Raw genomic sequence first — 16,426 nt, 5'->3', positions numbered from 1 at the left:
ACATTTTAGGAAACAGCTTGCTCAGTCCAAAGGTAACACAATCCAACTACCAGCACATCTGAAACTCATCCATACACAAACCAACACATTGTGGTTGAACAGGGGGTTATGTGCAGGACTATTTGTTGCCTGGGCTACTGGCAGGAAGTGAGATATGTGATTTCCTGAGGAGTTAAGATTGTAGGACTTTTTTTGCGGGGGGGGGGGGCTTACCTTTGTCGTGGTCTCCAGTACGATTCCATTGTGGAGTAGCTCCAGCACCATTTTGACGTGGCCTTCTTTCGAGGCCAGATGCAGCCCGTTGAGCCCATTCTGAGTGAGAGAGCAGAGTAGACCTCATACTGAAGGGTCCTAAACACACTATGAACACAATCAATTTAGATCTCCTAATCTAAAAGAAATAACCACACATATACACAAAATAAACATATGTAGGCCATGCCAACTGAAACAACTGGGTTTTTTTTATCCCAGTGACTGAAGCACTCACAAACCAAAGCAGGCAAATACTTACACTGGACACCACGCATGCAGTACTCTCAGAATCAAAGGGGTCATTAGCGAAAACAATGTCTATAGGGATGAAAATCAGGATGTGAACATTTTCATTTGATTAATGAGGGGGAGAGGAGGAGGAGGAGGGGGAGGAGGAGGACGGGAGGGGGATGGCAGGCCGCTGGTCTCGTGGCTGGGAAGAATACGAGCCGTGTGGGATAGGTCTGACCTCACACAGCCTTCCTTCAGCCGCACAGGACATGTGAGGTTGGACCTTTCCCACACCACTGATATTATTCCTCTGAGTGGGGAGACCACAGCACACCATCACTCTACTGCAGACAGAGAAGAGAGGGAGGGGACGGGAGGGAGGCAACAGGGGAGGAAAAAGTAAGAAAGAAAAAAGGGAGGCGAGTTAGAAAACAGTACACAAACAGGAGGAGAGAGGACAGTGGAGAAGTTGTTAGGTTGAGAGGGATAGAAGAGGAGGGAAAACACAGTGAAGGGAGGGCAGGAGTGAGGCAGTGTGCTGGTGAGCGAGCCATGGCAGAGGTATCCACTCAGACAAGGAAACACAACTGCCACAGTCAAGCCTCCACCTGGACAAACTCCCGTCAGACTGTACAGGACAGACTGCTGAACAGCATCAGGACTAACAGTCACACAACCAGAACAACAATACTCTCACCACCGTGGTTTCAGTGACAATCCACAACTTTTTTTAAAAAGTCAAGTGAAGTGTCAAATTTGGAAGGGAAATAAACTATTTAAAAACTATATGTGCAACTATTTTACAATACAAGACCTGTGTTAACAATACATGTAAGAATGTGAATAAATATAACAGGCTGTAGCCTACATTTGGTGTCTTAGGCCCGGGCAACATTAAAGCCACTATGTGTAGAATTAAAAAATTCCTAACATTGCTGCCCTGCAGTGGTAGCATAAAAAAAGACTGTGTAGCTTGACTGAAAGCAACACTTTCAGTAGACTGCACCTTTTTTCACAAGAAATGTTTCATTTTTCTAAACAAAAAAACCCACCAGATTAATTTGAAAGATGCTATAATCACATAAAAATTCTACATATAGGGGCTTTAAGAGCATAACTACAAGCAATGTGTCGTCTAATTCAAGTGAATAGAGAATGTTGTGGATTATCACTTTAACTCAAACACCATTAACACCAAACAATGAAAATAATACAATATCATATGATGAATATAAACAAAACAAAGAAATGAAATTAATAATTAGAATTCAAGTTTCAAGTCACAAACTTTCTGGTATCAGACTGTATTTCTGCATGTAATTATATATTTAATCCATGGGGTGTCTCCCTTCATCATTGTGGAGCAGTTTACCAGTAATGGCCACAGTACAGCATCACTTTACAAGAATAAATCTGTTGTTATGTGGGGTCTATTATGGGGCCTAAAAAATGGGCCTTATAGAAACCCTGACAGAAGCATTACCAGCAATAATTACAAAATGTTGAGGACAGCATCAGTGAATGGAAGGGAAACCATGACTAAGTTAGATTAATGAGCTAGAGGAATCTCTCTCTCACACACACACACATACTATTTTGGCCAAGTTTCAGTAGCCTGAGGGCAGCAGTCCTAGCCCACTAACGCTGCCTCTTCCTGGACACTCAGGGAACAACCGTCAGAGTAAAGGAGGCAGGATGGAAGAGACAGGGCGAAGGAGAAGCCCCTTGTCACCTTCCCTGGAGGCCCTGGAAACTCTACCTGCCACCTTCGAATACTGATTAACAGTCTACCTGCACTGCTCTGTATGTGCATGACTGAGTGCACAGGCAGACAAATGGGAACATAACAGCACAGCAATCAAGTCAAACACGTCGTGCACACGAGACACTCCAAACACATTTAAAGAGAAATAATAATACAACAAATGGTGGTATAGATGGATGATATTTGAGCAGAAAACCATTATGCATTCGATCCCAAATGAAACAGTATATTTCTTATATAACTTTTCTGTAGTACTGCAGGTCATTTTTGTGTTTAGACCTGATCACAATGAGAAATGGCTAATCATTTCACTGTATGTGAATGCCATTAGCTAAATTGTATTGCCTTTTCCATTCACACACTGCTGTTCTTTTTTTTTGAATGAGAGGGGGGCAGTTCACCCACCTCCTGGATTTTAATTTAATCAGTTAGAAAGCAGATAGGGAGACAGGATCCTGTCAGGATTTGATAGTGGGCCCTTGGTGGCATAAATACTCATAAATACTCAAATATTTCTGTTTCTATTCTTGCAAAGCACTATAACGCAGGACAATTGAAGATCAGTTTTGCAGATCAGCAAATTCACCTGACATGAATAAAAAGCCAAGAATGGCAAGTGCAGTATGAATACAAATCGCTGGCTTGTCGTTAGATGAGAAGCTATAACTTCAACCAACTCATTCTGGGGAATGTGCAGCTCTCTCACCTGATTGGCTGTATTTATATCAATGCCATTTTTGATATGTTCCAGGGCCTTGTCCAGGTTGCCAGAACGGGCCGCTCGGAGAAAACTGTTGCCAGCATCTGCCTGCAAGAGGAACAGAGAGAGGGAAAGAGGAGGGGGATGAAGGGTATGAGAGAAAGTGAGAGACACATAAAGTAGAGGAGTGGAGAGGGGAAATGGAGTGGGAGACAGAGTTTGGTTAATTTCTCTTTAGAGGCATTGAAAGCGTTCAGCAGTGATCCATCAGTTTTCCTCTCATGTCACTCCGCCCTTGAGATTTTGGACAGTGCAGTTTGAAAATTTGCATCTGCACCTTGAAAATGTGTGTGTTAGAGTGTGTGGGCACGCAGGTGAAGTACACAAACTCCCAAATAACTTCCAAACAAAACCTCTAGAAATGTGTCCACAAGTCAATCCGCTGGTCTGTACTCAGGTGATAAGGTGAGTGTGATAATACCGACAGCAGACTGTTGGCTCTTTGTCTGGACTCTGAGTTTATGTGTGTGTGTGTGTGTGTGTGTGTGTGTGATTGAAAGAGAGAGAAAGAGACACAAGGTGAAGGGAGAAAGGAGAGAGAGAGAGTTTGGTGAGTTCTGGCTCACGGGCCGGCACATGGCACGTCTAGTGTTTTTGTCTGTGTTTTGTTTGTGTCTGAGGGCCTTCATGCCTCTCCCAGGCAGGCAGGGGTGCTGCTGAAACAGGATCACTCATGCGGCATGGGGGGAGAGCGGGGGAGAGGAGAGGAGGAGAAGCCGGAGCGACCAAGGGAGAACCACAGGGAGAAACTCGACTGCAGCAAACCCTGCACTTTTTCATTTCATTTACATAATCTCCTCTCTCCCCCATGCCCATCCCCTCCCTACATCTAACCAGCTATCTCAACATGCCGGTCAGGAAAACAATCAGCCAACCAATCATTCGCTATGTGTTTTCACACAAATGCAGGGAAATAAATTCATTTATAAACCTCACACAGCAGCATTTTCTGATCCAAAAGAAAAACACCAAATGCTGCCATCACACACAACATGGAAGCTGCTTTTCTCGACTTCATAACACACACATAAGCTGTGTTGTCTATTGTTGTGACAGGGTTGTTGGTCGTCTTTTGACAGAGAGGGAGGAAAAAAAAGAGAAAGAATCCACATGCCTGAGGTAGAGGCATAGCAACAAGTGACACAACACACACTCAGCATGACACCAATGGCACAGCGCTGTGCAAAGAGAGAGGTCACTAAAAAAAAAAAGGTAGGGGCAACGGCAGGGAAACAGAAAACTTCCATCTGATTGAAGTAGCAAAACAGTATCTGGCAGTCTGTGATTATTTTCCGCATATCTCGTATAGAGATGGAATTTATGCAATGGCAAAGTTTCTACTTATCAGATGAACTTCATGCAGTCTGCAGCATCCTGTGAGTAAAGTAATAAATCCTGGGCTTTTGAGCTGAGTACACTGACTCATGTGGAGTGCCACTTGCCTCTGAGTCATTGTCATTCTCTCCAAAAGATGTTTTTGTTTTTAGCTTTTTGCTCACAGACAATTGAGAGGAACTACTCTGCAGTACGACGCCTCTGAGTCACACTCATACACACACACACATGCACGCTGACAGGCTAAACACTGATTAGATGTTCCCACACACAAAGAGAAAACAAAACAAAACACGGGGCGTACTGTAAAAGCAAAAAAATGGATTTATAAATCTACTATATGATATTCATATAATTACTTAAATGTGAAGATACAGTAAACACTTGAAACAAAAGATATAAAACCATAAAAGAGCATTTCAGCACATATTGTAAAGTCTCTAGATTACTGTCTCTAGTTTGGTCTGTTCAGTGTCTCAATTAATGCTTTTATTTACTCACAGTTGCCAAGCTGTCTTGGTAAGCCATGTTCTCCCTCTCCCACGGACTTTAACTTTGAAGATTAAACCCCACAAACCTCCTCCCTCTAGACGGCTGCAGAGCTACAAACTGACCCCAGAACACCTCCCATCCTTGCACAGACACACACACACACACACCTGTCACTGGAGTTACGATCACCATACTGAGATACACCAGCCACACACTTATCTTTGTGAACATGTATGGCTGGACACACATGTGCTGTGTGTTTGAGAGTCCATTTAGCTTTAAAACAAGAGACCAAGTGGAAAAGAGTTACACAAGACTTGTTTATACTGCAGGCAGGCTATTTACTAGTGGAAGATTCAATGGCAAGTATGTTGAATAACAGAGGCTTGTTAAACATAGAGGTATTTTACATAGGAGAAAAAAAAGGAAGACCTGAAAAGTTGTATCTTTTTATACAGGTATATACACTCTCTGTTGCATGAAATGTTTGCAGACTCTGCCATGGGGATGAGAAAAATCCGTCCATCAAAGTAGGTGCAAATACAGCTGATGCACAGACACACACAACCTAACACAATATACATGATCCCACAGCAAATGGTGGCATGGTAACACCATGGTGACCCTGACAGAGGCCCCTCCACTGGCTGCCCACCCCCCCGGACTCACTTCACTGCCCTGCCAGAAACAGCCTGCAGAAGTTTACAAGACCACAGAGAGTAGAATCAAAGACTCAAGCAAGATGTCGCTGGTTACCACAAATTTACTTTCCTGCCTTGTTATGTGTGTGTCTGCATGTTTCTGTGTGTATCTGCTTGCGTCAAGAAGTGAGTGTGTGGCGTGGTGAGATAAGGATGCAGCGGGGCCACACCCCGTCCACTAACTCAACACAAACAGGTGCAGTGCACATGTCACAGTCTAAAAATGTTCTGTGGTGGTTCCTCTGCTACGTCTTGCTGGACTCCAGCATGTTTCAGATGAATGTGGGTCTCTCTGATTATTCCCACAGAGAGCTGACAAGCTTCATGCTCTGGGGCTGAGCAAAAAACGAGCGAGCCCATTAATCATCCTGTTTGGAGCCAAAGAAAGAGACAACCTGCTCAACATTAGTAATATCAACACACATTGTCGTGCAACTGTCCTCAGGCTGAGACAGAGCGAGGCTCCTCATAAAAGCTCAAAATTACCAAGTAAAATTATTCCCCAATCTCATCACAGAAAATCCTCTGCCCTGAACTCCCCTCTCCTCGTCTTTATCTCAGCTTTTCTTTCCTGTTGCCTTCCTTCCCTTCTCTATCCCTTGCGTCTTACGTCCTGCCCCCCCTCCCTCCCCTCACTTGCCTCCTCTGCTGGCGCTGCAGCAGACTGAATGACATCACCACCCTCGCTGGTGGACTGCAGTGTTCGAAAACTCAATGTATACGTATGCATGTGTACGTATGCACGAGGAGGCAAGCCTGAGATCAACAGCCATGGCCACGGAGATCCTCTGCCGCGGACGACTACACCTGAAGAACCATCATTCTCACAAGAGATCGACTGTGTGTGTGTTTGTGCCGTTTCTGAAAGGAATCCGATTGAATGTGTATATTTGTGTGTGATTGTGTGTGTCTGTGTGTGTCTGTGTGTGTGTGTGTGTGTGTGTGTGTGGGGGGGGGGGGGGGGGGGTAATACAATGTGAGGCATGAATGGGAAGGCAGCAATACAGGAGAGTAGAGAGTAGACTCTAGCGGTCTTAAAACTGTGTGTGTGATCTAATTGTAAAGACCAGGCTTTGAGAACACGCTGTTATGTTTCCACAGCGGGCTTGAAAATGGCTGCTATAACTTCTGTATGCTATCTCTCCATCTGGATTAAATCTTTGTGTAAACTGCTCCCCTTCTCTCTCTTTGCAGTGGCTGCATGCACACTGTTGCAGGATTACTCACAGATCCTGTAATGCTGAATTGCAATCACAGTAACCTCTTTCGCGTCTGCTTTTGTTGATGTGATAGCAAAGATCACTAGAGTCCCTGCACCTCAGCAACAGAGCATTTGTTTAACTGTCTCTATTACTATGTCAGTTGCAAGTAGACAGGGAATTTCTTTTGTGATTTTAGTAAAGGATGCTGCCTCTGACTCCACCGGCAATGTTCCACCATCTCTAGCTCAATGAATTGTTGCTTCACATACGGATTCTTTCTAATCACTTTAATCATCTTCTGACCCATCAGCTTTATCTTGAGAACCTCTGGTATAAGTTTGTCATGTCCTTCGAAACAGTCTAGACAGGTTAGTCTACGTCTGAGCAGGTCTCATTGCTACAGAGGAGAGAGCCAAGACCGTTTTGCTAATACAATCAAGAGACAAATCCTGGAGCTCTTCCACCGAATGTCAATGGGAGAATCTCTCTGCCAAAGATCCAGGCTGATTTCACCTGGATATGGAATGATTATTTGCTTCAGAGAATCTCAGCATTTCTATTAAAATTAACATAAACTCCACAACACACAGACAGAGACCATCTCTCTCTCTCTCTCTCTCTCTCTCTCTACAACAACAACATGAATTTGCCGACGCAGCACCAGGTGCAAATCATAAATATTTGAAGAGCCACCACAGCTATTTGTACACCCAGCAGAAAGGTGAAAACAAGGTGCATACGTATGTTCAGCATGTCACGAGTCCTGCTTTACTTGCAATAATTTCCTGAACTTTAAACAACATAAATTGTGCAAGCACACCAAACTCTGGGTAATGTGTGCTGTTTTCTCCTCGCTAAACTCAATATCTCAATGTATTTAAACTAACTGTGATTGGGCGGTTTCTATACATTTTAAGGGAACACTGAACGGCGGATATGGAAATTACTGCAGAGTGCTTAAACAGCCATTTCATCACCCTTTTCTGCTGACTTGCATTTGTTGTAGCAATTGATTTTTTTTTTCCTCTCTGTCCTTTTTTTTCTCGGGCCTCCATCTCTGCCTTCATCTCTCAGGCTGCTTGAGGAGGTTGAGCAGGCAGCGGGCTGTTTCCGGCTACTGAGACGTAGTAAGTGTAGAGGCAGTCAGACTGAGACCCGTGGGAGCGTTCAGCTATGGACACATTTACAGGAAGCAAGCAAGCAGTGCACTGGGGAGGAAGCTGTTACATTCCCCCACTCAACACTGTCTGTCTGTATGTAAATCTGTCTGTCTGTCTGCTTCCATTCCCTGTATGTGGCGAAGCGTCTTGCCCCATTTTTACTATTTACTTTCTCACACTCCCAGCCTCCCCCTCTCTGCATCCCACTGTTTGTCCCTGCCGTCCTCATTGATTGTCTCTTTATATCTGGCGCCGCTGCAGCCTCTGCGCTTGAAGATGAGATTGTCATGGTTTTTTGGGATCTTTTGTGGGGTGACAAAGAGGGTGAAAGCCATAGGGAGGAGATAGGGTTTGGAACCTATGGAGGATAGGATCAAGATATGGTAAACATCCTGTGTTTTACTGCACATTAATGCAACAATAATTGTACTGAATATAACCGTTTGGAGGGACAGAAAGGATATATAATATATAAGAATTTAAGCAACTCATGAACTTCTCATCTGAGATCTATAGAATCAAAGTCTAACACTGTAAAAATAAACATTTAAACTTCATATAACCATAAATAAAGTTATTAATTAATAATATCGGCACTGTAAACTGAATGATGCTTCAGTATTGCACCTGCAGTGGTGGAAAGTAACTACACATTTATTCAATTTCTACACTTAAGTCAAATGTTGAGGCACTTCTATTTTATGATACGTTACACGACTACTCCTCTACATTTTAGTGAAGAGAGTGAAATATTGTACTTTTCACTCCACTACGAATATTTGACTGCTATAGTAACTAGTTACTTTTTCAGATTAAGATTTTACCAACAACCATTAGACAATGTGTTTTGTTATAGATTAAACTACCCAACAGTATATAAAAGTAGTCAAAATTAGCTCCATGTTGACCAGCTACAACATTAAAATACTGCTTACATGTCAATGCATCAGTAATAATAATCTAAATATATAATACATGTAAAGTAATTCTGCATAAGCACTTACTTTTGATACTTTAGTATAATACCTATGTACTTTTACAGAAACTTTTGAATGTAGGACTTGTAAGAGAGTATTTTCACACTGCTGTACTGCTACTTTTACACAAGTAAAAGATGCAAATACTTCTTCCACTACTGCTCACTGATACTTCACACACGGGTGTTTTTGGCTGTTTAAATTGACCATTGGTAACTTTCCTCTTCCTTTTGGCCAGCTGGTCTGTTTACATGCTACAATAATGAAATACTGCAAAAAGTGAAAAACACAACAGCTACTGACAGCATTGTAGAACTGGCAGCCGTTCATCCTCAGACAGATAAACCATAAAAACAAAAGGCACATTTCTACAAGTTGCATCATCCACAGAAAAACCTCACAACCTCCTCTCGTATCACCGCAGGTAAACTGTGGTTGAAACTAAATTAGCACTCAGACACATGCAAGCAGTAGGGCCTTGTTAGCGTGTGCCCTGTGTTGCCATTACCTCTGCTGGCTCAGTAGATTAAACAGTCTATAGTCTTCAGTGAAGCCACACTGAAAGAATCTCATTAATTGACCCGCTAATCAGTTTACTGACCTCTAGTTTACTTACAACAGCTAATCCTGGTTGACATCCTACAATCTGAACATCAAACAGAGGAACAAATGAAGTCAAAAGCAAGATTAAAGGGGAAAAACAGAACATGATACACACCCACACATGTACGCACTTACACTAATCTTGGACGCACATGCATCACAACTCTCAGAGATACTCGCGCTCCCTCCCATGTTGCTATGGGAGGCTCAGTCTAACGAGTTTGATCGGGACAGGTTATGTTTGGGTCTGTGAGCAATGACTTGCTATGTGTTTTTAACGCTCCATCACTTCTTTAGAGCTTCGATTAAAACCATAACAAGTTAGTCTGTATTTCACAAGTGACAGATAATATTCTTTTTAAGCAGGACCAACGTTTACGATGTTTTCTCTCATTTTTCTTCGTCATTTTCGTTACTAAAGATGAGGGCATATTCAGGACTGAAAACAAGAACAAATGGAGCCAGGGAGAAGTCTCCAAAACAGTTCATGAGGACGGACGGAGAACAAGAATGGTACTTAGCAAACGGAGAGCAAGCGCAGAGAGGCATGTGCTGAATAAAAAAATGAGCTTGAACAAAATGGACAAAGAGTCTAACACATCAATATTCATGTCTTAGAGACAAAGTAAGTAAATATGAAAGAAATGGATTTAAAACTGGGAACAAAGCCAGTGACAGAAGTATTGGCCCATTACTGTCTGATGTGAAAGGATAAAGACAGGGAGCATTGGCAGGTGCGTTACATCCGAGAAAATGCAACCAAGGATTTTATAACAGAACAAAACATTGCAAAAAAAAGACAGCAATAAAAATAAGAGTGGTAGAGAAGCGAACAGGTAGAGAGAGATAATATGAAGAGACAAGAGAGAGTGACAGGAAAAGAGATGAAGTGAGAGCGCAGGAGGAGGAAGGTAGAAGAGGAGACGGAGAGCAGCAGAGATGGTGGTACTCACTCCAAAAGTGACGGTCTTGACTGGCATGCCTGTTGGCCCTCCACTCTCCCTTTCTTACGTTTTCTGTTTCTCTCAAACACACAGCTGTCTTTTCTGTTGCCCCCTGCAAGTGCTGCAGCACAGGGCACGCAGACCCCCGTCCGACGTAAACACGAACACACACACACACACACTTGAGTAAGCATGGTGGGTGGAGAGACTGGGGAGGGTGGGGGTTGAGGGGACGGGGGCCCAGGGGTTTATCTCTGGAGGAATGCTGCCTGTATCTAAAGACACACATTTCACACGCAGCCAAAAAACAAATGGGCACCCTACACTCTCACCATGCCTGCATCCTGGATCACTTTTGGCTACTTTTTTCCATTTTCTCTAACTTAATTTTCTAACAGCCTCACTTGCTTTTCGTCTCAAACTCCTTTTATTTTTTTCTCCCTTCATCTCCATCTTTTTCTCACCCTTCTTCTACCCTCCTTCACACTCTATGTTCTGCTCTCCACCTCATCCATCCTCTCCACCTTTCAGGTTTTGTTGCACCCCAACACTCTGTGTCAACCCCACTTTATCCCTCCTTTCTCCTGTCCCTTCTTCCCCACACGTCACGCCCATCTCTGTGTCTCCTGTATGTTTTGTGACAGCCAGACAATCATTTTTTTTCACGGAGCAGGCCATACCAGAATAGCGTAGAGTTACTGTGGAGAATGGCTGTGTTTTTTCAGAGCGGGTCTGTTTCAGTCTGTGAGGTGACTTACAGTGACAAAGCGCCTGGCAGAGGGGGGGGTTGCTGCCACCGCCCCGTGACAATGGGCCAGACACACGGGGTGGGGGGAGAACGGAGGGGCCAGTCTCTCAAAAGGCCCTGCCTCTTTTAATAAAGCGTCCGTCATTCCCTGCTTGAAAAGGCCTCCTTTTCTCTACCTCTCCCCTCCTCTCTCCCTCTCCTGGCTAAATGCTGGGAAAAGCACATCGCTGCCAAAACCATGCAGAGAGATAAATGCTTGTAGGAGAGGGGAAGGAGGGGGCAATGTAGAAAGAAGGCTACGCACTACTCAGTGCCACTGGACCGTGACCTGGGCAAAAACATCACGTGGGATGTCTGTCCTGTCCACAGTATTGAGTTTGGACAGTGATGAGAGCTCCACTGCCAAAGAATGTGGGGCAGGGGACCGCGGACACTAATGTCCATGAAGACATGACAAATTATCCTGTGGCCTTCCACGAAAAGGGGACTGCAACTCTTTCCTTCTGGCATAAACCTCCTTTGGCTCAGCCTGCAGAGAGTAACTCAATTCATCTGAGGAGAAGAATCATAACTTATCAAGTCCTAATTGATAAGACCTACTTAAGGTGCAGAACAAAGTGAGTGATGACAAGGTTTTCTTTGGAGGTGTTTATATAAATAATAACATATAAATCTGAGTTTAACACGTGTACTAAGTCGGAAGCCAATCTTGGTCCAATATATACCTTACAGAATTTTTAACTAGCTAATTGAACTATTCGAAAATAGAAAAACCCAAACAACCTGCGTCTCGCAGATTGTTTTTATGTCTTAAAACATGTCTGGAGAGGATCTTTAATTCTGACACCTAAAACACTAAACTAGTATCTGATACAAAACTCAAGTGATACTTTTGTTTTACCTGAGAAAATATTTGGCCGAGACAAGGAACATGGCACACAGAAAGTCATCAGGCCTGCATTGTGGTACACTATGGCAAACTCTTACACAGGCAGGAGTCTCACTCACTGTCAGAGTATGTGGCTCAGGGAGGTTGCAGGTCATTATAAAGCATAGGCCACACTCCGGTTTTGTAACAGGGCTGATTTAGGTTTGGGACAGACGTGCCCTCTGCACCCTGTGTCCAGCCCCTCTTGTTGGCAGGATAAAGGGCTACAGCTGTCCACGTGCGCTGCTTATGGTGGTTTATTGCCCATGTCCTGATGTCTCAGAGAACAGAGACTAGAGTTGAAAAGGTGGGGGAGGAATCAACATAAACACTGATAGTCTGTCAGCTGTCTTTCTTCAACCTGTCACACTCTTGGCCCTCGTCTGGCCCCCATCTCTCTCTCTCTCACTGCCTCTCACACACTTACATGCTGCCTAACACTACATAGATGGAACATGTAGAAATCCATGGTTTAAGAGTAAAAAAACAATAGGGATATCGAGGTGGCACAGACAACAATCTCTCATCCAACACCTCTATATCACAGTTCGCTGCAGCTTCTTCCAGCTTTGTTTGATGCTCGAATGACCCGAATGAACGGTTCCTGTGTGGGAAGCCAGCTAGGGATCATGTCCATGTTGCTGCAATATTGAGTATTCAGAGGGAGGAAAGCATGAAACGGCTTGTGCAATTCACCCTGCTGGACCAGGTCCTTACTGTCAGGTGAAAAGAAGTGGCTGGAGACATATGAATTATAGAGGGCACATGGTCGTCTCCACACTCTCCAGGCCAACAGAGGGAATGGTAGCCAACTCATTAATTCATTTGGAGAAATAAAGACACTCCCAGGACAAAAATGATTGTGTATTCATATTTATAGCTATTATAAATTATAAATATAAAATATACTATCTACTTTTATGTGACCTTGTACTATTTCATTTTGGCATAATGGCCCTCTAGTGGCAGCATGATGCTCTGCAGTATTGGCCTGCAGCAGCTTCAAAGAGAGTATGGGCTGGGTCGGACTGATTACTGCAGCCCTGGCATAAACCTCACACACACACACACACACACACACACACACACACACACACACACACACACACACTTTCAACTCCTTATCCTGTGCTTCGGCTCCTCCTCACAAGCTACATTCAGCTCTTCTGGCCTCTGAACTGACAGAGGAGAGGTTTAACTCGGCATTAACAGCAGCGGGTGTTAAAACTGCCTTCACTCTGCAGACAGATTACACATCACATGTCAGAGCACACACACAGGCTCATTCCCATATATACATATCATCATACATACAGTACATAAAGACGCCTCAGCAAATTCTCATGCGCCTCAACGTGACAAAGCCGGAATGACCTGTGGAAGACAAAAACAGGGTGTTAGAAATACTCAGGCGAAGAAGCAGAGCAGGAAAAGATGAAGGCAATAGAGAAGAATGACAGAAGCGATATGTCAGCGCAGGGCCAGGCTCCCGTTAATCTTCATAAGTGGAGAGATAGCGAGGGGGAAATAGAATGAAGATGTGCAGGAGGAGAGAGAAAGAGCACCACTGTGGACAGAATCTGTCCTCACAACTCTCCATCTCTCCCTCTCTTGTATGTATGCAGTACATCTGAGCACTCGCTGAGAACACACACTCCATAATTTAAAACAAAGGCTCTAACCATCAGTCACAACTGGCCTTGAGTCAGCATCAGACAGGATCCGAACAGCCAGACCATAATTCAATCAGTCTGGTTAATAGACGCGGAGCTGAAGCGGCCCAAGTTTTCAGACTCTATTCAGTCGTAATGTACTGTCCTGAAACTACGAGACACAAACTCTACCTGCCACTGTCGACATGACTCTGTTAGAACGCTAAAGGCTTACCTCGTCTAATTCTTATTTCCGTTAACAATTTCTCGCATTTTAATGGACTCACAGATGATCCTCCGACAACATGCCTGCTGAGTTCAGTGTATGATGATGGTAAAAGCAATGGTTTTAAACGGTTGCAATATTGGAAACATTTTCCAGCACAGAAACAGGGTACCACTCTTTACTCAAATTCAGCATTTGCTTTACATTGAATTATTGAGCAAATCCCACGTCAGAGGAGAAATTAGAGGAGTTGGTATCTAGAATTCTTGAATGATCGCTGACATTTGTGCCAAACGGGGAGAAAGACGTTGCATCCCTTTGAATGTGAGGGATGAACAAAAAAGTATCTTAGTGGTTGGTTTTAAAAAGGTGAAAAATCTTGTGCTATTACACAAGAATACAGGTGCGCTGCAGATTACAGCCAAACTGGTAACTGATATTGGATGTTTGAGGCCGATATTGATATTTGAAAGTTCAAAAATCAGATAACAATTAATCAATTGAACAATGTTTGATAAGAAACCATTAACTTAAGTTATTATAATACTACAAGCAAATGTAAATCTTAAACAGTAAACTTCTCTGCATTTCTATAAGGTTTGTTGTTTATAGAGGTTATTTATACTAATTTAATTATTCAGACTATAAAAGCTTATTTAAAAAATCTGAAACTATAAAAAACCCTATATAGCACCCTATGGGTGATTCCTGCATTATATTGTTCTCAGTGCCCTGGGTTTCAAATCTGTCTATATGTCAGCTTACAGTATGTTATTACCATTTCACCAGCTTGCCTCAGTGCAACAGCAGCCCGGGAATGAAAAGATGAAAGAAGAGATGGATGGAAAGAGCAAAGAGGTAAACAGCACAGCCGAAAGAAGGGAGGACGTCTTTCAGCGCGGTGATGATAAATAAATGCGCCTGGGGAGCTTCACTGAACGTATGCCTCAGTGGATGTGTGTACAGTATCTTCCTCCACACTCTTGTTGACAGAATGATGGCATCTTCATCTGCACAGCTTTGCTGAGTCAGACCCTTCCCCCGTCTCTCACACACACACCTTCCATCATCACGTTGTCTATACTGAAGCGGCAGAGTGGGGACCCACACAGACGTCCATGTACAGACAGCTCTGATTTAACAAATAAATACATCTACCATACTGCTTCACACTTGAACAGTTAATATCCGCTGCCTCAGGGACCAGATGATGAGCTGCCTGCTGTATCTGAGATTGACGCGTTAATAAATATTAAATATAAGCAATTAATGGAGATGCGCTCATCAGTCAGGGCGAGTCAAAAGAGAGATTATAAAACTGACTTCAGTTACTCCACTGCCTAATGCTGCCTCACACATGTTCAAACACACACTCACGCACACACACGCAGTACATGCAGGTGCATAACACGCACGCTCACATTCAACACACACATATGCAACTCACAGCAACCTTCCATGTGCAGGCATACGGTTCAGGCAGCGGTATACTCAAACTGAGCAAGGTCGCGCAACTCATCGTCCGACCACGTGAGGAGGTCAAGTTGTTTAGACTTTCTTAAAACAAGATGTTGCGAGAAGCCTATCGTCATAGTGAGGTGGTTAGATTATGAGGCAGAGGAAGAGAGATCAGTAGAAGAGTTCTGCGACTCAGTCCGAGCCTGACAGGGCCCTAATAAGGGTCCTACATTGATTACAATGCATACTGATAATTTTATCCCTGTCTTATACACCCCCGACTCTGCAGCAGAATGACTTTGAATCCCAAACCAGGAATCTGTGACTTCAGATCTCAATGTTTTGTTTGAAAATGAGCTGTTTTCATGTCTCAACTCTTAACTCGCGGTTGTAACTCACCAGTCCATTATAGGATTTCCAGTTACTCTACAGTACATAATAACAGCTGCATTAAAGACCACTGGTATGAACCAACAAACACCCTTTGAGGTTTAATGGTGGTGGGCCGCATGAAAATAAAATACTATTATGTCATATTAAGAGGTGCTTAAATGCTCCGGAGGTTTTTGTTAAGGAGACAAGAGAAGACTAGATATGAAATTACAAAGTAAAAGCACTGTAACCACTATTGTTAGTTGTTCTTCTGGAGAACTAATAGCATATGAAACTGTAAAAGTAGGCCTAAAATTACTGATCATTTTTTTAATTGCAAAAGTAAATCTGTAGCCAACTTTAACTACTGCCAATAATTCAATTAAAATATATAAAAATGACATAATATTACAGGTAAAGGAAGCATAGATATTTGTTTTCCCTGTTCTGGTCTGTGTGGCACATTGAGCAGATCTGTCTATTATTCAGATTTATTTGCTTGATTTCGGTCGTACTCTCTTCATCATGTGCACATTTTTACACTGACTGTATAAACACATAGCCAATGCCAGCAGAAAGTGGGCATGAAAGATTGTCCATCGCAAAGGAGTTTTCTA

At 43.2% G+C, this 16,426-nt stretch overlaps 1 protein-coding gene across 1 annotated transcript in view; it reads right to left on the bottom strand.

Moving 5' to 3' along the window:
- ank1a (ankyrin 1, erythrocytic a) overlaps nucleotides 1–16,426 on the bottom strand; it is an 82,130-nt gene that overhangs the window by 28,929 nt on the left and 36,775 nt on the right. Inside the window, exons 3-4 of the mRNA XM_070904108.1 lie at nucleotides 2,958–3,059; nucleotides 214–312 (exon numbers count right to left, since the gene is read on the bottom strand). Coding sequence (XP_070760209.1) covers nucleotides 214–312; nucleotides 2,958–3,059 — 201 coding nt within the window. The remainder of the gene's footprint in view (nucleotides 1–213; nucleotides 313–2,957; nucleotides 3,060–16,426) is intronic.

The sequence above is a fragment of the Enoplosus armatus genome, chromosome 4 (assembly GCF_043641665.1).
Source record: "Enoplosus armatus isolate fEnoArm2 chromosome 4, fEnoArm2.hap1, whole genome shotgun sequence".
Lineage (NCBI taxonomy): Eukaryota > Metazoa > Chordata > Actinopteri > Centrarchiformes > Enoplosidae > Enoplosus > Enoplosus armatus.
The sequence above is the reverse complement of the archived record's forward strand: the minus strand, read 5'-3'. Positions and strand labels throughout refer to the sequence as shown.